At 53.2% G+C, this 21,324-nt stretch overlaps 7 protein-coding genes across 7 annotated transcripts; 3 read left to right on the top strand and 4 right to left on the bottom strand.

Moving 5' to 3' along the window:
• The first annotated feature begins 77 nt into the window (after positions 1 to 77).
• Positions 78 to 2,322, top strand: BO79DRAFT_238090 (uncharacterized protein). The gene has a single exon (XM_025684775.1). It carries the CDS (start codon positions 138 to 140, stop codon positions 2,121 to 2,123), a length of 1,986 nt encoding a protein of 661 aa, XP_025538839.1. The 5' UTR covers positions 78 to 137; the 3' UTR covers positions 2,124 to 2,322.
• Positions 2,302 to 3,724, bottom strand: BO79DRAFT_174261 (putative zinc metallopeptidase; the record flags this gene model as incomplete). Its single annotated transcript, XM_025679732.1, has 1 exon — positions 2,302 to 3,724. The coding sequence occupies one exon, from the start codon at positions 3,722 to 3,724 to the stop codon at positions 2,342 to 2,344; it is 1,383 nt and encodes a 460-aa protein (XP_025538838.1). The 3' UTR covers positions 2,302 to 2,341.
• A 372-nt stretch (positions 3,725 to 4,096) lies between these two features.
• BO79DRAFT_174260 (short-chain dehydrogenase/reductase family protein) lies at positions 4,097 to 5,805 on the top strand. Its single transcript, XM_025679731.1, has 3 exons — positions 4,097 to 4,162; positions 4,223 to 4,879; positions 5,018 to 5,805. Exons 2-3 carry the CDS (start codon positions 4,370 to 4,372, stop codon positions 5,660 to 5,662), a joined length of 1,155 nt encoding a protein of 384 aa, XP_025538837.1. The 5' UTR covers positions 4,097 to 4,162; positions 4,223 to 4,369; the 3' UTR covers positions 5,663 to 5,805.
• BO79DRAFT_20354 (rRNA-processing protein SOF1) lies at positions 5,737 to 7,292 on the bottom strand. Its single transcript, XM_025681729.1, has 3 exons — positions 7,269 to 7,292; positions 6,232 to 7,211; positions 5,737 to 6,171 (listed from the first exon to the last, which is right to left on the bottom strand). Exons 1-3 carry the CDS (start codon positions 7,269 to 7,271, stop codon positions 5,811 to 5,813), a joined length of 1,344 nt encoding a protein of 447 aa, XP_025538836.1. The 5' UTR covers positions 7,272 to 7,292; the 3' UTR covers positions 5,737 to 5,810.
• Positions 7,293 to 7,477: 185 nt separating this feature from the next.
• Positions 7,478 to 11,241, top strand: BO79DRAFT_174253 (SWI-SNF complex subunit). Its single transcript, XM_025679730.1, has 5 exons — positions 7,478 to 7,889; positions 7,954 to 8,956; positions 9,203 to 9,414; positions 9,490 to 10,403; positions 10,472 to 11,241. Exons 1-5 carry the CDS (start codon positions 7,622 to 7,624, stop codon positions 10,994 to 10,996), a joined length of 2,922 nt encoding a protein of 973 aa, XP_025538835.1. The 5' UTR covers positions 7,478 to 7,621; the 3' UTR covers positions 10,997 to 11,241.
• Positions 11,242 to 11,392: 151 nt separating this feature from the next.
• On the bottom strand, positions 11,393 to 13,394 carry BO79DRAFT_174248 (TLC domain-containing protein). Its single transcript, XM_025679729.1, has 3 exons — positions 13,245 to 13,394; positions 12,565 to 13,179; positions 11,393 to 12,491 (listed from the first exon to the last, which is right to left on the bottom strand). The coding sequence occupies exons 2-3, from the start codon at positions 13,042 to 13,044 to the stop codon at positions 11,814 to 11,816; spliced, it is 1,158 nt and encodes a 385-aa protein (XP_025538834.1). The 5' UTR covers positions 13,045 to 13,179; positions 13,245 to 13,394; the 3' UTR covers positions 11,393 to 11,813.
• Positions 13,395 to 13,573: 179 nt separating this feature from the next.
• BO79DRAFT_287958 (uncharacterized protein) lies at positions 13,574 to 21,154 on the bottom strand. Its single transcript, XM_025688640.1, has 2 exons — positions 20,712 to 21,154; positions 13,574 to 20,626 (listed from the first exon to the last, which is right to left on the bottom strand). The coding sequence occupies exons 1-2, from the start codon at positions 20,780 to 20,782 to the stop codon at positions 13,864 to 13,866; spliced, it is 6,834 nt and encodes a 2,277-aa protein (XP_025538833.1). The 5' UTR covers positions 20,783 to 21,154; the 3' UTR covers positions 13,574 to 13,863.
• Positions 21,155 to 21,324: the final 170 nt, after the last annotated feature.

The raw sequence follows: 21,324 nt of genomic DNA, 5'->3' as shown, positions 1-21,324 counted from the left end.
GATGGTATATAAATCTGGGTCCGTTCATGATGACTTCTCTTGTCGCACTCCGATAACAGTGAGGACTCAGGTGCAGTGTCCAGAGCAAGTCTACTAAGACGACTGAGCAACTGTGCACATCGACCCGACTTGGGGATATGTCACCGCACAATGGAGCTCCTTCCTCCCAGGCGTCTATAGAAACAGCGCCTTCATCAGCCCACGGAACACTTCATACCACTACCACCACTTCTGGCTCACCCCCTTCTGATTCCTCGCGCAGCGTCAGCATTGGTTCCTCCCTGGGACTGCCTACCTCCTTACCCGGACGGCCGTCGAGCGTACACTCAAAGAGGGTGGAGATCCCCCGGCTCTCTGCAGCTACTACCGAGTTACTGGCGCGGGTCACCGGGAACCTCAAAGGACCACGGCAGAGAAATGATAATGATAGATTTGTTACATGGAACCCATCAACAGTTACTCGGACGTTCGAAAGCCAGAATAGCAACTCCACAATGGGGAAAATGAGGGCCTCTTCTACAATTATTGAATTGCCTACGGCGCCGTTCGTATATTCGAACACTGTGGCGCCACCGGCGGTTCCTCAGCCTGCCTCCCCAGCGCCTCAAGGAACTACAGGAGACATAGTAAAGCCTACAAATCTACCCAACCTCGCCCCAAAACCGCCCAGCACAACACCAATTGACGCAGTATCAAGACATTCAGGGTCTCCAGTCCCGGTCAATGTCGACCTAAAACGCACAAGTTCAACGCCCGTCGATGCAGTATCACGGCAGTCGGCGTCTCCAATTCCAGTCAATATCGCTCCAAAACCAAGCACAACACCTGTTGGTGCGGTTTCAGCACCAACACAATTAACTACACCCATATCAGCAGAACCCACAGCTGAGATCAAAATTGCCCCTAAACCAAATGGGACATTGTCGAATGGTGCAGCACCAGCACCAACACCTTTGCCTACACCACAGGAGCCACAGCCAGCAGCAAAGTCCAAGAGGCCACAAACCGCAGCTGGCTCGCGCCAGCGAAAGGGTGCGGCAAATGGTACCAAGCGCGGCAAGAAGCGCAAACGAAATAATGATAGTGATGGGGAAGATATCATAAGGGCCGGTGACTCCAGTAGCGACGAATCAGATGTTGCACCAACAGCGACGCAAACAAAATCTGGCCGCTTGGTCAACCGGCCTTCGTTATATGTACCTGCACCGTCAGCTCCTGCGGTAGCCAAGGAGGTAAGCAACTCGGCGGACGCGTCTGATTATGCAGCCATCGCACGAAAGCGTAAACGTATCCACCGCCGAGGGAAAGATGCGATCATCACTTGCTTGCATTGTCAGAGGGGTCATAGCCCATTGAGCAATTCGATCGTATTCTGTGACGAGTGCAATGCCGCATGGCATCAGTTGTGTCACGATCCTCCTATTGGCGCAGACGTTGTTGCGGTCAAGGAGAAGGAATGGTTCTGTCGGGAATGCCGGCCTGTCCAAATTTCTGTCATTCAGCCAACAGTTGTGCGGAGCAATCCTGACCTCACATCTGGGCCATTAGTCTCTAATTATCCTCCGCTATCAATTCCCAAAGGCGAGGTGGGTGCAGCGGAATTTTCGGCTGATGAGCGACGAGGCTTCCTGTCGGGTCTGTCGCATGCAACCCTCGTTGAGCTCCTGATGACTATTTCGGACAACAATCCGATATTGCCGATGTTTCCTGAGAATATGAGGGATCTCCAGTCATCCAAGTTCGCGTTTCGATTGCCAATTTCCGACGCCCCGACTCCGTCGACATCGGTGTCGGGTAATGTTTCGACAAGCAATGGTACAAGGGATTCCGCGTCTGCGTCTACTGAAGTAAACAAACACAATGAGGACTCTATACCCGAATCTACGTCTTCCTCGTCTGCTCGAAGGCAGCATGAGGAGATCTCTGATGACGACTCGGAATATGAATTTCAGGAGCACCGGTTGTATCCACGCGCTGGGAACGGGTTCCGGCTATCGCTAAATGTGGATGACATGGATATCATGCGCGAAGACCCTGCTTGTCCTACCTTCAGCTATTCGCTACACGGACCTGCGCAGGTACGCGCTCAGCTAAACGAAATGGTTCCAGTGTGGGGAACATGACACCAGCGTCAACTTCATTTATATTTACGTTCACCTTTGGGTCTACTCTTGACATTGGGCACCCGACGTCTTAGATTCTTTAGATCATCTTCATCGCTTATGTGGTCTAGCGAATTATAGATATGTGAAGCGTGTGAAGCTTTGGGTTAGCAATACAATACACTATCTGCTGTGCAACCTTCAATACGCCAAAGATGACGCCTCCCGATAATTCGCCGCTACACAAAGTCAAACGCAGATTTCGGACACATTGAACATGGAGAAGCCTTTAGTTGACCACCAACTACGAGCTCTCTGCCAGTCTTGGCTGGCGGGTCCCAGACAATGCCTGCAACACCGTGTCGCGGTCTTGACACGTTACAACCGGTGTCATCCACATCATAGAATAGCAGAATATCTGCACGACTTCCCTGGTTCAAGGCCAAGGCCTCGGATGACGAAAGTCCGATTGCTGCGCGAGCTCTGGTTGACACGCATTCGTACAATAGCTCGGCATTCGCCTTGGTCCCGGCTTGATAGACACCCACTCCTAGACACGCCAACGACAGGGGATCTTCAGAGCCCCAGGGCGTAAAAGCGTTGCCCACATTGTTGATTCCGATCACCGTGTCCAAACCAAACTTGTTTATCATCTCCAAGACCTGCAATGTACCCCGTGGTCGATCATGGCTTTTCGAAGATGGTGGAGAGGCCATGTACATGTCGCTCGTCGGTAGCCCAACAAAGCTGACTGGAAGGTCATTGTCCCGGATCTCTTGTGCAAGAAGCCCCCATTTTTCATCACTGAACAGCGTCAGTCGCGTGCAGTGCCCCAGCATGACCCGCTTATCTGTTGACTGCGATGTCCACCCCTTTTCCTTCAGCGTGTGCAAAACAAACCATACCAGTGCCTCCTTCCCAGTATCGAGGTTATAGTCGAGATGAAAGTCCACATGCTTTCTGCACTCTAGGGCACGCTCAATCGCCCATATAATATTCTGTTTCGATGCATCGATCGACGACTCAACGTATGGTGTTGTCCCGATGACATCCACCTGCGGCTGTCGCACGGCTTCTTCCATGAGCCGACGGTTATGGTTCCCGTGCTCACCCGAGAATATCGGGTCCTGCGCAAATGACACTATTTGCACTGCACATGCCTCTTTCCACTCATCCTTGAGAGCGATACCGGCTTCAAGACAAGTGAGGTTTACAGTATGATCTACCTCCACGAATGCCCTCATCGCCGCGACTCCTGCGGAGACAGATCCGGCAATCAGCCATTCTCCGCGTCTTAGGAGATCCTCCCGCGTAAACTGCTGCTTTGCTTTCGTGGTAAAGGATAGCGCTTCCGCGAACGAGCCGGTGGAGGGAAGAAGATGTGCATATTCGGGGGAGTTGTGGATAAATGCTTTATCGAGGTGGATATGTGGGTGTGTCAGAGCTGGGAGGGCGAGTGGTGCGGTCTGATCCAATTCAGCATTGGGGTGCGGGGTGATGGATGTGATGATGCTGTGCGGAGAATCATGGGGGCGCGAGATGGCAATGTCCCAAGTTGAGTCTCTGCTGAGGAGTCGGACATTCTGAATGCGCTTGACGGGTGTAAGAGTAGGCGGAGGCATTTTGGTATATTATATTATATTGGGTTAAATGTTGTGGGTGATAGAAAGTGGTGTTTCGGGTGATAGCAGTCTATGGCGGAGCTCGCCGCACTTTGTATGTATCCATCGGCGATCATGGGTCGCTCATCGGCTGTTCATGACACAGCTGACGGCAACGTAAACATAAGATTTAACTGAATTATCAATCTTTGAAATCAAAAGTTCCAGATAATCAAGGCAAATGCACTATGCATGCCTTACACAACCTTAACTCGGCCACGAGCTGAGCTGAATTGAACTGAACCACTCCATCAGCAGCCCCACATCTCAATCATCTGGCCGGAGCTTCAATCTTTCTCCTCATTCCCTCCTCCAAGCTCCGACTGTCATAATCTCCAATTGACACCCTACAAACCAGACCAGAAGTCCACACTTAATCCTCATCTACCACCGCACCCAGTAAGTCACTTATCACACCCTCTATCTAAGCGCCGACAACTCCTAACCAACCAATCACAGACCCCCAACCCACCACAGAAGCCGCAAAACACCACCACCACTCACCACCACCACAACCACTGCTATACACAACACCACAACCCCCTACCATGCCCCCAACCACACCTAAACCATCACCCAACCATCCCTGATACTCCCTCCCGCAAAATGACCACCCCAAAACTCATCCAGACCCACCCCCTCCAACCTACCACCAGCACCACCAACAATCCCAACACAAACCCCCCCCTAACCATCGACCTCCTCCTCACAACCCTCACCCGCACCATCCTCCACCCCATCCCATCCTACATCCTCCTCCTCTGCCTCCGCGCCCAAGCAACCCCCTACACCTCCCTCCCCTTCATCATCGCCATCATCTACTCCGCCCTCCTCACCCTCATTTACATCCTCGGCACACTCAATCAGCAATTAGCCTACGGGGCCCCGCGCACCGTCGATCTCTCCAATGAAGTGGTGGTCGTGACGGGCGGTGCGAGCGGGTTGGGTTTACTCATTGCGAGGATATATGCGCTGCGTGGCGCCTCCGTAGCGGTTTTGGATCTTCGGGGCATATCGGATGAGGAGGTCGAGGAGATGGGGTTGGGGGGGTGTTTTGTTTGTGATGTTTCGGATAGGGGGGCTTTGGAGGGGGTGGTGGGGAGGGTTGGGGTGGAGGTATGTATATCTCTTTCTTTCTTTTCTTTTCTTTTTTTCACTTCTACTTATGATATATCATATATGGTGGGAGGAAGGGAGTCTGGTATTTTAATTGATTGATTGACTGATGGCTAACTAACTTGATGGGGTGGGTAGTTGGGCACTCCTACCATCTTGATCCATTGCGCAGCTGCAAGAATCAACGGTCTACCCTTGCAACAGCTCTCTCCCGAGGCTTTCCAGAAAACTATCAACACCAATTTACTCGCCGCCGTTCATGCCTATCAGGTTTTTTTGCCGTATATGCTGGCTGCGCCGGACGGTGGAACCATTGTTACGGTGAGTTCGGTGCTCGGGCAGCTGTGTGCGGCTGGCTTGGCGGATTACTCGGCTAGTAAGGCTGGGTTGAGCGCGTTGCATCGCTCGCTTGAGGCCGAACTTCGACAATCCGGGGACGATGCAAAAGTGAAGATGGTTCTGGTGGAGCCGGGCCAGATCTCAACGCCGCTGTTTGAATCCGTCCAGACGCCCAACCGGTTCTTTGCCCCCGTGCTAGAGCCAGTCCAGGTCGCGCAGGCTATTGTCTCGGCTGTCGACAGCGGCAGGGGTGGCGTGATAAGGTTGCCTGCGTTTGCCATGCTGGTGAACTGGTATGCGGTGTTGCCGGCGAGCGTGCAGCGCTTGGCGCGGTACCTGAGCGGGATTGATGGCGCGGTAGCACAGGCGTCGTCCAAACCCGGCAGGGCTGATTCGTCCAGCCAGCAGTTGCAGACGGAGTTGGATCACGTGAAAGAGGACTGAACGACGAAGCTGAAGAACAGCTGCAATAAGAATATACCCCAACTGTATCATGTCCATGCAATGTATATATACTTGAGACACAATTTAATTGGTCTCTGAGCGCAGCCGTTCCGCACGATCATCCAGATGGACGTCCCGGGGAGAGCATTTATTGCTCCTTGGCCAGGATCATCTTCTCGCGCTCGCTCTGTCTCTTGGGCAGGTTCTCCTTCTTGGTGTGCTTGCGCACGTTCTCCTCGCGTCTCTTGATCGCCATCAGCTCCTCCCGCTTGATCTCGCGCGCCTTCTTGATCGGCTTTGGCACGTGACGCTGGCGGCGGATTCGGCGGATTTCCGGCATGTGCGAGTATCTCTGGATCAAGGCCTGGTCATACTCGAGCTTGGCCCGTTGACGAGCGCTCTTTACTCCGCTGCGGTCGGATGCGTTTGCGCGCCAAAGGCGGATGTTGCCGTCGTCGGAGCCGGACAAGACGTACTTGTTGTCGGGTGTGAACTTGGCGGAGAAAACACTGTAGAACATAGTCAGCATTATGGTTTCTCGGAAAAGGGAACCGAAAGTAGATACATACCGTTGCATACGCTGGGTGTGGTAGATGTCGCGAGAGTGGCCCGTGGATCTGTTCCACAAGCGGATCGTCCGATCGTAAGAGGCAGTGACAAGTTCCTGACCGGTGGGACTGAAGTCCACATCCATCACAGCGGCGACGTGGTCCTTGAGCACGTTCAATGCGCGATCCATCTTGCGCATGTCGAACATGTAGACATTGTGGTCTTCGTTGGCAACAGCAAAGTTGAACGCTTCCATGGGGTTCCACGAGATCGCGTTCGACGCCAGGCGGAGAACCATCTTGTGGAGAGGGGACGATGTCCGGAGGTCGTACATGATAATCGAACGGTCAATACCGGTAGAACCAAGGATGGAGGTCTCTGTCTGGTTGAAAGCGATGGAGGTGATGGTGTCCACGTTGGTGGGCCAGTGAAGGGTCTGGGACGGAGTGGAGGAAGGACGGGAGAGATCGTAGATAGAAATCTGAGAGGAGGATGCGGCGAAGTAGGGCAGATCCCGATGGTGCGTGAGGCAGGTGAAAGCGCCCTGGCCCAGGTAGGTTGCTAGCGGTGGTGCTTCGGGTGCCGAGTTGTACGGGTCGAAAAGCTTGACGGTCTTGTCGCTCGCGCAAGAAAGCAACTTCCGATCGGGGGTCCAACACACACCCTTGACGATGTTGTCGTGTGCCTGGGTGTTCCAGATCTCTCCCTGGGTGGTCAAATCCCACACCTTGACTACACCATCACCGCTACCACTGGCGAACCGTTCCAGAGAGCCTGGATCCTTGGCCATAGTATACACACCGTCCACATGGCCTTCGCCCATCTGGCCCAAGAAGGGCGCAGCGAACAGGCGCTCTAACTTGGTAGCATTGAGAGCACGGGTGTATTCACGAGCCCGCTCGAATGGATGCTGCGCCGGGTCGAGGTTTCGGGGCTGTCGAACGACAGCGGTTCCCGGAGCCTGTTGCGAGGAAGTGGGACGAGAAAGAGCTTTGATTTTCTGAGAGATCTATTAGTACCTATCCGGAAGACTATGAAGCAATTTAGATTGACTTACCATGGCGTCCGGTGGTTTTCTCTGCAAAGGAAGCTGGAGGAAAGAAAACTAAAACTATATCGGACATAAAATTTCCAGGCGCTTTTTTTCTACTGGGCGGGTACCGCCGATTCTGGTTGGCTCGCCAAGCCGCGGGCGGTGAGGGCGGCAGCTGCAGCTCCAACCGCCAGTGACGATAGCCAAACCTGTAAGCTTCCTGTCCTGCCATCATCCTCTATACCTCATCATCTCATCTCTCATCGTGTCTAGGGCCTTCCTGCTCTGTGCATTACCTGTCACCCCGCTGGCAGATTGAAGACTACCCGCAATCCCTCCAGATTTCCTCCGCCGCCCCTCACAGCCCCGATCTAGTCATGGCACCCTCTTCGACGACCGCTGGGCGGATAGACGAAGCCCGGGGTCTCGTGAAGAGCGACCCTTCCAAGGCCGGGAGCATCCTCAAGGAAATTCTCGCGCAAGGTCCCGGTTCGTCTGAGGCCTCATCGCGCGATTACGAGAATGCCCTGGTGTTGCTGGGAGAGCTCTACCGGGACCAGAAGAAGCCCCACGAGATTGCCGAACTCATCAAGACCAGCCGCGATTCTTTCTCTTCATTCGCCAAGGCAAAGACGGCTAAGCTGGGTATGTTGGACTGACCGGGTTAATGTATTGCTTCCAGGATTGCTAACCACCCGTCCTCTGATAGTCCGCCAGCTGCTGGACCTGTTCAGCGAGATCCCGAACACCCTCGATATCCAAGTCTCCGTCATCCAATCATGCATTGAGTGGGCCATCGCCGAGCGGAGGTCCTTCCTTCGTCAGAACCTCCAGACTCGCCTTGTCGCCATCTACATGCAGAAACAGACCTACTACGATGCGCTCACCCTCATCAACTCCCTCCTCCGCGAGCTAAAGCGCCTGGATGACAAGCTCATGCTAGTTGAGGTGCAGCTGCTGGAGTCGCGGGTGTACCATGCATTGGGCAACCAGGCCAAGGCACGTGCTGCTTTGACAGCAGCCCGGACATCGGCCGCCTCCGTCTACACGCCGCCGAACCTGCAGGCCGGTCTGGATATGCAGAGTGGTATGCTACACGCCGAGGACAAGGATTTCAACACGTCATTCTCCTATTTCATTGAGGCTCTGGAAGGGTACAGCTCACTTGATGAGGGAGAGAAGGCCACTGCGGCCCTCCAATATATGCTGCTATGCAAAATCATGTTGAACCTGGTGGACGATGTGACGAATTTGCTGGGATCGAAGCAGGCTCAGAAGTATGCCAGCCCGCGACTCGAGGCCATGAAGGCTGTGGCGCGTGCTCATGCCAACCGGTCCCTAGAGGAGTACGAGAAGGCGCTCTCGGACTACCGGTTCGAGCTGGGCAGTGATACATTCATCCGCAACCACCTCCGCAGACTGTACGATGCCATGTTGGAGCAGAACCTGATCAAGGTTATTGAACCTTTCAGCCGGGTTGAGCTGGACCACATCGCCAAGATGGTTGGACTGGACACGCAGCAGGTGGAGCGGAAGCTCTCCCAGATGATCCTGGACAAGGTGATCATCGGAGTGCTTGACCAGGGGGCTGGATGCCTGATTGTCTACGATGAGACGGAGCGTGATCAGGCATACGATGCTGCATTGGACACGATTGAGAAGTTGAGCAATGTGGTGGAAGAGTTGTACACTAATCAAGCATCGCTGCTGGAGTAAGTAAGAAAAGGCAGATGATGCGTGGAGGGGGAGGTGGTTATTGAGTTAATGGCTTGGAAATGAAACAGCATTACTACAAATGAATATATGAGGATCGTTGATCCTATAACTAGAGAGAAGTAATTATACAGAGTAGAGTGTAGTTTGATGTGGTTACTGGACCATCCCAAAGAGGAATAGCGCGACCGCGGCAAAAGAATCGCGAAAGCAAGTGACTGACTTGCTTCTGTTCGTCCGCCCAGCAACTACACGCCCATCTCTCCGGCCCTGCGCGGTCTGTCTCATCGCCCCAAGGATCTCCATCCTCCAATTCGCGGATCTTCCCTTGCGGCCTCACCGTCTCATCACGGACCAACCATGAATGCCCCGATCCCACCCAACTACGGCCGTGGGTTCCCCCCACAAGCCGCCCAACGCTCCCCTGCCACGCCTCGTCGCGGTCCTCCAGGTCCTGGTGAGCCTCCACCCTGTAACCCAATCAAACCCCGGCGGAACTTTTTCTTCTAACTCCTTCTTCTCCCTCGTATAGCTGCTGCGATGCCTGTCCCCATGCCTCAGCACGCCGTTCCCCCTCAATACATCCCTCCCCAGCGCAACATGCAGCCTCCCAATGACGCCGCCCTGCGTCGCAGCCGCAAACCCACCGACAAGAACATCCCCGACGGCATTGAGGAAGTAATCATCGGCGAAGGCGTGCAGCAGTACAAGAGCCTCCGCGACCTGGAGAAGCGCCTCGATGCAGCCATTGTCCGTAAGCGCCTGGACATCCAGGACTCCATCAGCAAGACTGTCAAGAAGTACCGCACGATGCGCATTTGGATCTCCAACACTGTCGAAAACCAACCCTGGCAGACTGCCAACGGTGCCGCCCCCGGAAGCAACCCCGGCTCTGGACGGTACAAGGTGCGCATCGAAGGACGTCTTCTAGACGACGACTCCGACCCGACCGCCCCGGAGGACAGTGACGACGAAGCTACCGAGCAGACGGACAACGGCGATGCAATGGAGCAAGATGGACCTAACGCCAATGCCACGACCAAGAAGTCGTCCAACAAGCGCTCCAAGCAGCGTTTCTCGCACTTCTTCAAATCCATCACCGTCGACTTCGACAAGTCCTCCACCGCCAGTCCGGAGGAAGTCAAGCCAATCACCTGGACCAAGCCGCAATTACCCCCTAACACCGTCACCCTGCCACCCACGGCAGACTTCGACTCGATGCAGTTCGCCCGCGCGTCACAGGAGAACCTGAACGTGACATTCAGTCTCGTGCGCGACGAGACACCAGAACGGTACAAGCTCAGCAAAGAGCTAGCAGAAGTACTAGACGTGGAGGAAGAAACACGAAGCGGCATTGTCCTCGGCATCTGGGACTACATCCGCGCCATGGGCCTACAAGAAGACGAAGAGAAGCGACTCGTTCGCTGTGACCATCGTCTCCGATCGGTACCTTAACCTCCCCTCTCCGTTTCCATTTAAATCCAACATCAAACTAACCCAACCCAACCACACAGATCTTCGGCCGCGATCAAATGTTCTTCCCCCAAATCCCCGAAAGCATCGGCCCACACACCAGCCCCATCGACCCCATCCACCTCCCCTACACCATCCGCGTCGACGAAGACTACCACAAGGACCCGACCCCCACCGTCTACGACATCCAAGTCGCCCTGGAAGACCCTCTCCGCTCCAAGATGCTCGCCCTCACCCAGAACCCGCAATACACGGCATCCATGCGCCAGATCGCCACGCTAGATGACCAGGTCGCTCTCATCGTGCAGGCCCTGACGCACTCCCGCGCCCGTCACTCCTTCTACACGGCTCTCAGCAAGGATCCCGCGACTTTCGTCCGCCGCTGGATCAACTCCCAGCGCAGAGACCTGGAAACTATCCTTGGAGAGGCGACGCGTGGTGGTGGCGAAGATGCTAGTGGGCCTGAGTTCCGTCGTGGTGGTACAGATGGCGTTTGGGATACGACTGTGGCGAGGGAAGCGGTTCGGTATATGCTTGCGAAGCCGGAGGCGGCGATGGGGAGGTGATTCTTAACTAGGTAGTTTACTCGTTAGGATTGGGTGCTAGGAGAACATGTGGTATTAAGTTAGTGATGTGTGAACTGGTGTATTATCTGATCAGCGAGGAAAATAACTCTTTACGAACGATACTAGTTTAGTTAGTCGGTTGAGTTGGGCTTGTTTGTTTGATGGGGGCGCTTTCGTGGTGTTTTTTGTCTTTGGTTGGTTTTGATTCCGGGATGGATTGTTTCTCTCAGCTTTTTTTAGTTCCCTTGTCATCTATAATGTATTGCTTGGTTGAAATACAGATCTTATCTGCCGTGGCTGTAGTAGATATATATATTTGGGATTAGCAGTATGAAGACCGTATGATAATTGCACAGGTCTATAGTGGTGTATGGTTATATATATTGTAGTAGTGTTGTATGCCGTTACTCGTTTCATTTATATTTCTGATACTGTACTGTACTGAGATCTAAGCAAGATAGCAACTGCACAAGAAAACAAAACAAAAACAGACTAAAATGAGCAAACCTATTCTCCTATCCAGATCAACTCCTTATCGAAAAGACATGAATGCATGGATTTCGAATCAACTAGCTTTCCCATAACATAACATCGCGTTATATAAAATATATCCTCTGATGCTTGGAAGCCGGTCTCGCTGACCTATCTGGTCGGCTGTAGTAGGTGTAGATATCAGTCAACAAGCTGTGAGACATGCCCTCGCGAGCTACGAGGCTGTCCATAGTAGGACTGACGGTACGATGAGGGATGTTGTTCCTCTTTGGTTTGTTGCTGCTGCTGCCGCTGCTGCTTTATTGAAGCATGTAACAGAAACAAACTAGGATGACAACTGGACCTTCCTCTTCCTCAGTTCCTCGAGCCCCGAGTCGACAGCCGAAGCGACTTTCTCCTCGGTAATTCCATCGAGGAAAGGGCTACCCTCCTCCTGTTCCAGCTTGGAGGCCGCTTCCAGGACGACCTTCTGCGTGATTTCCTCCTTCAGGTTGCTTATTTGCTCCTCCTTGGAGGGCTTACCGGCTGGTCCGGACTTCTCAGCAGGCCCGCGGAACCGCTTCAGGACGGTCTCGACCATCTTCGAGAACCAGAAGTAGTTCAAGAAGTTAAGGACCACGTTCGAGATCACGTAAGTCAGGACCAGCCAGGTGGGGACGCCGCCGGCGGTGAAGGAGGCGTACTTGGCCATTTCACTGCCGCTGCCTCCGCGGACTTGGAAGACTTGAGAGGTGATATCGACGGGTTCAAGGGGAGTAGCAGCTGCGGTGGCATCCCAGGTCTGTTTCAAGGCGTACCACATGTCCCGATAGACGGCGACGGACTGGTAGGTACCCCAAAGGAGACGGCAGCTGAAGAAGGTGAAGAGAAGCATCATGCCATTGTACCACTGCAGGTTGCTGCCGGTCATGTTGACCTTGTCGAGGAACCAGTGGATATTGAGGAAGGGGCTGGAGAGCTCATAGAGGATGAAGACAGGGGAGTAGAAGTTCACGAATGGTCTCTGTGATGATAGCACAAGTCAAATGATTAGCTTATTGACGCATACCGTAAATCTAGAATAGGTCACAACTCACAAATCCGAAACTGAATACCCACAGGGCGCTAATGCCATGGAAAAGCATTCCGATTCCAAAGAGCTTCACGTAGATCGTGCTCACGATCAGATCGTAGACAAAGTATCCGGCAGCGAAGGCGGACACCAGTCCGCAGGCACCGGTGTATCCATAGACACGTTCAGGAGTGTTCATAGAAGCCCGGTCTTCATCGACAAACATGACCCAAAGGGCCATGCCATTGATGAAGGTGCTCTGCACCAGCGAGACGACATGAACATCCCAGTTGAGCTTGGTCCGGGGATTGAGTTTCGGGTAGTGACGGGGAAACAACACCGGAGACAGAACGGGGGACAAGATAAAGTGGATAAAGAGGTAGCCGGCAAAAGCAATAACGACTTCGTGAGCATGCTCCGTCAGAGCCGGAACGTTGTAATAAAGCGCCCAAGGCTCGACGAAATCCCGCAGCCATGCTGGCGGGGGTGGAAACGGATCCAACATGCCGGTTGACCGCTCCTCCGACCAAGCGGAGAGAAGTTAGGATGAGAGAACCGGAAAATTAACCACTCTTGCAGAGAGGAGATAGGGGAGCAGGAGAACAAGACAGCAGAGGAGAGAGCAGCAGGAGGGCGGAGACTAGTGAGGTTAGTTGGTCTAGAAACTAGCCATGGTGGAGACCGGAGACGTTGGAGTTTACCGACCGAAAGGAGAGAAGTAGTAGTAGTAAATGAGGAGTGGCCAGGGACAGCAGGCACCGAGGATCTATTTATCTCTCGCCGTCGGGCCAGCCAAGGACGGCAACCGATGCAGGCATGCACGCATCCAGGATGAAGCGAGTAGCGACAGTTGATGCAGCAAGGATTGAGGAGCCAACCTCTAAACACAAGAAGCGCCGTGAGAAACAAATCCGTTGGGGATTCGGCGCTGACTCAGCCGCGGTGCATGACCGTTGGCCATGTGACTCGTTGCTTCTTTGATCTCCATCTTCTACAGAATAAATATATTGAATCGTGGTTTTCCCTCAAATCAGCATATCAAGTCCATTATTAACTTCCACTCGCTGAATAAGAAACATAGGTACATCATGCATAAACAGTCGTAAGAAACATAGGAGAATACAAAAGAAAGTAACCCGTATCCAACCCCTTTTTCGGATTCATGTCCGACACACCAATGATCCTAATCTATACAGCACTCAGCTCAGCCAAATGCTCGGATGATTCGTTTCAGGAAAGCTTCCAAATCATGCTGCTTGCTCTCATCCCTTCATTACTAGGGTCATGCAGCAGAGTCGGGAGGAGCCCTCGTGCTCTTAGAGTTTCATGCCGCGGCACTCGTGACCTCGGGTCCAATACCACTATCGCTGTGCTGTCCGTAGACCACCATCTTCGAGCCCTCCTCATCCAGCTCCAACGCCTCGTCCGGCTCATCTGCCTTGGGCGTCTGAGCGTCCTCCGCATCGGAGTCCTCCGGTTCGTCCGCGACCGAATGCAGCCCTGTGGAGCTAGCGGCGCTTACCCGCCGATCGGCGGAGACATGGCTACTGGTACCATAGATCATGCTATCCGCGTATGTTCCTGTGTAGCTGGTTCGTCGCTCCGTGCCTGCGTCACTCTCTTCCCCATCCTCTTCAGGAAAGACCTCGTTTTCTTTATTGGCAACGGAGCTTCGGCCTCCCCAAGATGCCTTCCGCTGAGAGACGTTGGATCTGACGGAATGGCTCCGCTTCAGACTGGCAAACCCACTGGCGCTGCTCACCTGCCGATCTCCTGCACCGCGATTGCCTGTAACGTTGCTCAGACTGAAGATACGCCGTTCCTTGCTGGTGGTAGATGGTGCGACAGATCCCGCCTGGGACCCATTCGTTCCTCGCTTTCTCAGCGCTAGCCCAACGCTACTGCCGAGGATGCTACGGGCATCTTTGGCGGTGCTGGCATTGCTGGCAACACTAGGCCCGCGGGCGCGAGATCCGCGCTTCTTTACGCCATTCGGGCGACTCAAGAGAACACTGCGAGCGTGGTCGAGAACGCCTTCCAGGATTCGTTTTTCGAGATGGTCTGCACGATCCTCCATAACTTGCATTTCTTCATGACGAAGCTCGAGTGCCATCTCCAAGCCAGCGACTTCCTTGCTGAGCTTGGTGGTCTGCTTAGCAAGGTCATCCTTTTCAGATTTCAGAGTCTGGATGATGTGCAGCAGAGAATCCTTCTCCTCCTTTAGGGTCAAGATTTCTGCCTCCACCTGCTCGCGCTGGGCGTTGCGCCTCTCCAATGCAATCGCTGCTTCTTCGGCCTCCTTACGTCTCCGCTCGTTGTCTTCAGCCACCATGGCGGTCTGGGCGGCAAACATCTCGTTCATCCGACGGGATGTGTCCATGATATCCTTGTGCATCTCGTCCAACTTCATCATTTGCGTAACTGATTGATCATTATTGGTCGCATGGTCGATGAGTACATCAAGCTTATCGTGCACCGGCCCAGTAGAGTTAGTGGCGTGGTCCAGAAGCTCGCTCAGTTTCTCGTAGACCTGGCCATTGGTACTCGTAGTATGGGTCAGAAGTTCGTCGAGCTTTTGATGTACTTGGTCATTCGTAACGCGTTCGACGAGGGTATTCAGGGTCTCTTGGACCTGGCTACTTTTAGCACGATCGAGGAGGTCATTGAGCTTTTCCTGAACATGAGTATCATCATATTTCTCGGGCTCAGGCGGTGGCAAAGCAGGGAGTAGAGGAGTAATGGCGGAGGGAATCGTAGAAAGGTCCATCTTGAGGTCCTGCGCCGATCTCTGGGAGTGGTCGTAGTGCTGTCCGACAATGGAAAGGATCTCTTGAATGGACTCAAGCACCTGAGGGTGGAACTCGTGTAGCTGACTTTCAACACGATCGGTTGCAGCTGCTGCACGCTCGAGATCCGAACGAGCCTGCTCCTGTTGAGTCTTGACTTCGTTGTGCATCTCTTCCATCTTGTTGTAGGATACATCGACCTTTTCAAAGAATGTTTGCGCATCTGTGCACATGCGCTCACAAGCCTCGTTAACGCTGTTGCCCATGGACCCAATGACAAGCCTGATGTCTTCGGCCAGAGCCTTGGTATTGGTAACAGCCTCAAGATGCGCATTATCACGTTCTGCGCTCTCAGAGAACTTGGAGTCGATAGCAGTCTGAATAGATGACTGGACCTCGTCATACTTGGCCACGATCTCACCGAGCTTTTCGTCAATCTTCGAGCCCAGTTCGACGATAATGGCGGCTCGGGTCTCGTCATGCTTGACCATCGCAGCAGCATCACGCTCTTCCTTCTCTAGTTTAGTCGCATCCTGTTCGCCCCGGGCGCGCTCGAATTCGCGGTTGATCAGCTCCGTGAGTTCGTTGACATTCTCAACTGTCGTGAAGCTTTCGGCAGACGCTGCCAGGCCTTCAAGTAGCTGCTTGAGTTCACTAAGCCCCTCATTGCTACCATCCAGCTTGCTCTTCAGCTCGTCTCCGAGCCCCTCCACGACAGCCCGAGCTTCCTCGATCTTTTCGGCAAGCCCGGCGTGCTCAACCTTTCGAGCATCGAAGGCTTGTCCCGTCATCTCGTTGTCAGCATCAACCTTCTCGCGGAACTCAGTAACAAGTGCCGTAAGATCTTGAATATCGGTCTTGGTCGGCAACGTCTCAATGTCGGGAAGCTTGAGCTCCTCGACCTGCGTCTTCACTTCAAAGATCATGGCTTCCACGGTCTGCAGGTCCGCCTTGACCAACTTTTCGGCATCGTTCTCCTCCTCCGTTCCCTTGCCCTTCAGTTCGTCAAGAGCGATCCACATGTCTTTCATCAGGGTCTCCAAAGTACCAATTTCAGACTTTGTGGGGCCGTCCGATTCGAATCGAGTGCGAAGTTCAGACATGGCTTCTTTAGTTTCTTTGACGATACCTTCGAGGTTTGAAAGCTGCTCCGCTCTTGCGATCTCGTCAGGGGCAGGGAACGTCATCTCATCAAGCTGTGCCTTTGTGTTGCGCAGCAAGGTTTCAATGGCGTCCGTATCCTCCTTCTTGGCTGTCGCCTCATCTGCAGGCTGATCACGAGCGACGATGCCTGTTACTGAGCTCTGAAGTTCGTGTAGTCCAAGGAGGACTTCATCGAGGTGCTCTTTCTTCAGCATGTCTTCAGGAGCCTCCGCAGCGCGGGGAGCTGACTCAATTGCCTCGACTTTGACTTGAAGTTGGGTGATAAGGGCCTTCAAACCTTCAATATCGTTGCTGCTGGTGGAATCAACGGGTGGAGTGTCACTTGCAAGCATCAGTTCACCTCCACGAGTCGTCTCGACTTCTTCGCTCTCTTTCTGAGCTTGCCTCAGCATCTCAACATCTGCCTTCAGACTGCCAAGCCCTGATTTCAGCTCATCCAGCAGCTCCGAATAGTCGAACTCCACGTTCTTTTCCATGAGTTTTGCAAGGTCTTCACGAATGGTGCCAACACCATCGTTCAAGGCTTCGATTACTTCACCATTAGTGAAGTTGTCGCTTTCGACAGTCTCTTTGGGCTGGCTTTGCTCGCCCTTGAAGCTGTCGAATCTTTCATGCAGCGCAGCAATAATCTCATCCTTGTCGGTCTTGGGCTCCGTAGGTTCCGCACGGACCAAGGTCATGTTCATTGAGTGACGGAGTTCCTCAAATTCTTGTTTGATAATGTTCGTAATGTCGTCGATATTCGTAGACTTGTGCTGCTCAGACATCTCCCGGATTGCTCCAAGGATTGCATCACTGTCTATGCCCTTGTGTTGCTCGGACATATCGCGTACAACAGCAAGCACATCATCATTGTTGGCTGCCTTGTGTTGCTCTGACATTTCACGGATTGCTGCAAGAATCTCCTCGGTGTTTGTGCTGTTCTGCTTTTCGGAGATTGCATGGATGGCAGCAAGAATCTCCTCGCTGTTCGTACCGCTTTGCTTCTCGGACATCTCACGGATGGCAGAAAGAATCTCATCACTGTTCGTGTTGTTCTGCTTCTCGGAGATTTCACGGAGGGCAGTAAGAACTTCATCGCTCGGCGCGTCGGGTTTCTGTTCGAACGCTGCCGCAACTGCGGCAAGGATTGCATCATTGTTGGCAGACTTGTGCTCCTCCAACTGTTCACGAAGAGCTGCAAGGATATCCTCTCCAGGCGTACCCGCCTGCTTCTCCGACAGCTCGCGAATAGCCGCAAGAACATCATCGTTTTGCGAAGACTTTTGCTGTTCGGAGATGTCGCGGATGGCGTCGAGAATTTCGTCCTTTTCATTCGGTGCGTTGTTGCGAATTAACAAGGAGCTCATGGTCTGGCGCAGATGCTCAAATTCTTTCTCCATGGCATCAAGAAGTTCTGGAGTATCCGGGTTACCGCGAGGCGCATTAGACATGGCGGTCTCGGTGATCGTCTTCTCCATGTCAGCCTGCAATAGGCGGAACCCTTCCTTGACAGTGTCCATGATCTCATGCTTCCCGGAAGCTTCAGCTGCAGTTGAGGCGTAGCCTTCCACTTCCTGTCGCACGACAGCAATGCCATCTTTGATAGCGTTAAGCAACTGCTCCGAGCTCTCTTCACTAGCACCGAAATGTTGGCCCATTTCCCCCTTTATGCCATCGAGCTGCTCCTGAACACGTTCCAGCATCTGCTCGCCGACGCTTTGGTTCGCCTCATTGGCCTCCGCCAGACCAGCCGCGATAGCCTCCATAAGATCATCCCTGTTGAGTTCGATCTCTCTCGTGATTGAGTTCTGGCTTTCCATGCCTTCAGCGATGGCGTGCAGAATCTCTTCACGGGACACAGTAGGTTGAACGTTGGTGCTGACGACCGACTGTTGTGCAATGAATGCTTCATTTATCACATTGGCAACGTCATCCTTCGTGATGTGAGGGTGTTCGATGGCTTTGGTCGCTCCAAAATGCGCTTCTAGTCCTTCCGAGAGAGCACTCAAAATCTCATCACGACCCAGCCCAGAGTCCAGGGTGTCTCTTGTTAGAGCACTTTGGGACGTGACGGAGTGTGTGACGGCTTCTAGGATCTCATCGCGCATGCCATCAAGGTGTTCGCGCTCCACGCCCCGAGGTGCAGGAAGTTCGAAACCGGCAAGGCATTCGTGAATTGTTTGTACGATCTCTTCTTTCGTAATGCTGGGTGGTTGTGCGAAGCTCTGCATTCCAGCCTGGACAGCCGCCAAGACTTGGTCGTAAGTAACGGCATCCTCGTGCTGCGGCCTATACTCTCTAAGCCCTTCTGACAAGCACTCCAGGATCTCGTCTCGTTCCAAGCCGAAGTTTTGCAACTCGATCTCAGGCTTATATGTCTCCCAGGCTTCCCTAACGGTCTCTAGGATCTCTTCCTTTTCCATATTAACACCGTGGGGCTCGGCACGGAACTGAGACAAGTCAAGCTCATCTAGAGCCCTCTTGACGACAGAGTAGAGTTCGTTGCCATTCATGGCGGCTCTGAAATCCGAGATGGATGAAGAGTGGTGCCTACTCTCATCCATAATTGAGGCGAGTTGGTCTCTAAGCTCGTGCAGGCTATTTTCGACAATACCAGCCAGCTCTTCATGAGTGGGACGATCCGGCCTATCTTCTATAGCGCGGGAAGTCCCAACTCCTTCGATTTGGCGAGCCAGATTCCTTCCCATTCCTAAAACTTCTCCTCGTAGTTCTCGTACAAGAGCTTTGACCTCGTTCGTCATGCCACCCCCTTCAATGACGCTAGTCTTTACTCGTTTCATGATCGCTAGCATCTCGTCTGCCATTTCGGGATCGGCGGGCACCAAAGAGCGTTCCGCGGGCCGGACGTTGTGGGTTTCTATATCGGGAGAGTATGCATGTTCGTCGTCCAGCGACCTTGTTCCGGAACCATCTGGCTCTCCCTGCGGAGGGACGCTGTCGGCGCCGGCCCAAGCCTGAGAGCGTACCAAAGCCTTGTTTCCCGGGTCGTCCTTCACATGCTCGAGAATCTCTTCAAGCATCCTCGTGATCGTCTCATCAGTTGATACTTCGTGGGTTTCGGAGACAGGCCTGGCTTTGATCTCCTCAACCATTTCTATAAGCTTGTCTTGACCTTCCTTCGTCCCCATCTCCCGGAGGACCTTCTCTAGTAATGCGATGCTGGCGGAACCATCAGAGATAGGCGTAGGAGATCCACACAATTCGCGCTCCATTGCTGCGGCAAATGGATTAGGGCTTGACATTCGTGGTGCTGAATAGCTCTTCTTCGAGCTCGGAGAACTATCCGGTTCCCTATTGTTAATACCGTTTTCAGAACCCAGGAGAGTACTGAAGTCCCACCTTGTGGCAGCATCAGAATCAAGGAACTTTGCGGCTAGGCTGGAGGACAAGTCACGAAGGCTCTTGCGAATATCCTCATCTCGGGCATTAGTCGCAGCCTTGAGACTGACCAGGTCCGTGGCATTGTCTTTACTTCGTCGGCTTAGTTGAGCCATTTCGCGCTGAAGGTTACTCGCAATATCTGTCAGGCTGAGTATCTGGGTAGATAACGATTCGAAGGTGTGGTTGTCGGGGCGCCTAGGCCCAATAAACGGGTCTGCATCGTTACTTTTTGGTTTCGATGGCTCGACGCTCTCGGTAGGCAGCTGCATGTTCTGCAAAGCTAACATCGTCGCCGACGGAGGTGTGCTCTCGCCTAGGATTGGCCTTGAAAGGTATCGATTTGAAATCTGCAAGTTAGGCAGCTCCTGTTCATTGTCGCGCGAGTCCGCTGAGCCAGGAGCTTTCACGGGCGTTAATTCATGCTGCTTAGGGCTCTGATCAAAAGTCGATGCGCGGAGAGGCCGTTCTGGTGACCGGCTCTCAAGATAGTTTAAGAATTCATTGCGAGCATCTGTATTCTGTAGCGACTGCATGCGCCTGTGAAATTGGCCCTTGATGAGGGACTTCTCTGGGGACTTCGGCGGCATGGGGTTGGTCGTATACGGGCTCGGTGCGTTTTCGCGCATCTTTTCTTGGAAATTCGCCGCCACGGCTTGGATGCCTGGGGAGACATTTCCTCTTGTAACAGGGCTAGTAGCACTGGGATTCATGGGGAGCGGAGGGGGTGCCCGTTCGGGATCCGAACTGTCCCACCTTCGTTTCCACAGTCCACGGTCAGTCTGATGCGTTTCATAGTTATAGCCCAAGAGAGCGGCTCAAAGATAGAGTTTGCACATACATGGGCACCGATTGATGTCTAACGACCAGTTCCCGGTCGCGGGACCCATCTCGTGTATGCGTAGGCATCATGTAACTTAATCGTCGTTAAAGCAGAAAAAACAGGGTATGTCTGTCGATGTTGGATATAAAGCAAGTCGATCGAGGGATATCAGGAATGTGCGAGAGGAATGTTCGTCAAAATCAAAGCAATCGGGGTCGTAAAGGGCATATCAAATCGTCAAAACAAAAACTAAAAAGACGCAGGAGGGGGGGAATTGAAAGACAATAGGCGACAAAAAACAGGAACAGGATATAGAATCTAGAAGGAAGATGATGATACAAATGCGCTTGCTATGAGAGATGAGGGGAAACAAGGGACGACGAAACACAATGCGACGAGACGGTTGCAAGAGACCAAGGAACACGAGCAGGCTCCAGAGGTTGAACAGTCAATATAAGAGACAATCAAACATCCAAGTGGAGTTCCTGGCTGAAAGGAACGGTAGCTCATGGGGCATCAACGGAAGCCCGATCCAATGTGCGGCGTACACATCGAAGCTCCCGTCATAGCAACCGACGGTCCTTTGGTTGTCCGGTAAACAAAGAGCCAAGACCCGATCGAGGCGGTGAGT

This window comes from Aspergillus costaricaensis (genome assembly GCF_003184835.1).
Source record: "Aspergillus costaricaensis CBS 115574 unplaced genomic scaffold BO79scaffold_18, whole genome shotgun sequence".
Taxonomy (NCBI): Eukaryota; Fungi; Ascomycota; class Eurotiomycetes; order Eurotiales; family Aspergillaceae; genus Aspergillus; species Aspergillus costaricensis.
This window is presented reverse-complemented; position numbering and strand designations above follow the sequence as displayed.

Excerpts from the sequence above, each read along its gene's own strand:
- BO79DRAFT_174253 (XM_025679730.1), top strand. The coding sequence starts at position 7,622 with ATGGCACCCTCTTCGACGACCGCTGGGCGGATAGACGAAGCCCGGGGT. Across the intron at positions 7,890-7,953 it reads GGCAAAGACGGCTAAGCTGG|TCCGCCAGCTGCTGGACCTG; the intron begins GTATGTTGGACT and ends GTCCTCTGATAG. Across the intron at positions 10,404-10,471 it reads GTGACCATCGTCTCCGATCG|ATCTTCGGCCGCGATCAAAT; the intron begins GTACCTTAACCT and ends CCAACCACACAG.
- BO79DRAFT_287958 (XM_025688640.1), bottom strand. The coding sequence starts at position 20,782 with ATGATGCCTACGCATACACGAGATGGGTCCCGCGACCGGGAACTGGTC. Across the intron at positions 20,627-20,711 it reads AGACATCAATCGGTGCCCAT|GTGGGACAGTTCGGATCCCG; the intron begins GTATGTGCAAAC and ends GTGGAAACGAAG.
- BO79DRAFT_174260 (XM_025679731.1), top strand. The coding sequence starts at position 4,370 with ATGACCACCCCAAAACTCATCCAGACCCACCCCCTCCAACCTACCACC. Across the intron at positions 4,880-5,017 it reads TGGGGAGGGTTGGGGTGGAG|TTGGGCACTCCTACCATCTT; the intron begins GTATGTATATCT and ends TGGGGTGGGTAG.
- BO79DRAFT_20354 (XM_025681729.1), bottom strand. Across the intron at positions 6,172-6,231 it reads CACACCCAGCGTATGCAACG|TGTTTTCTCCGCCAAGTTCA; the intron begins GTATGTATCTAC and ends TATGTTCTACAG.
- BO79DRAFT_174248 (XM_025679729.1), bottom strand. The coding sequence starts at position 13,044 with ATGTTGGATCCGTTTCCACCCCCGCCAGCATGGCTGCGGGATTTCGTC. Across the intron at positions 12,492-12,564 it reads GGGTATTCAGTTTCGGATTT|AGACCATTCGTGAACTTCTA; the intron begins GTGAGTTGTGAC and ends CTATCATCACAG.
- BO79DRAFT_238090 (XM_025684775.1), top strand. The coding sequence starts at position 138 with ATGTCACCGCACAATGGAGCTCCTTCCTCCCAGGCGTCTATAGAAACA.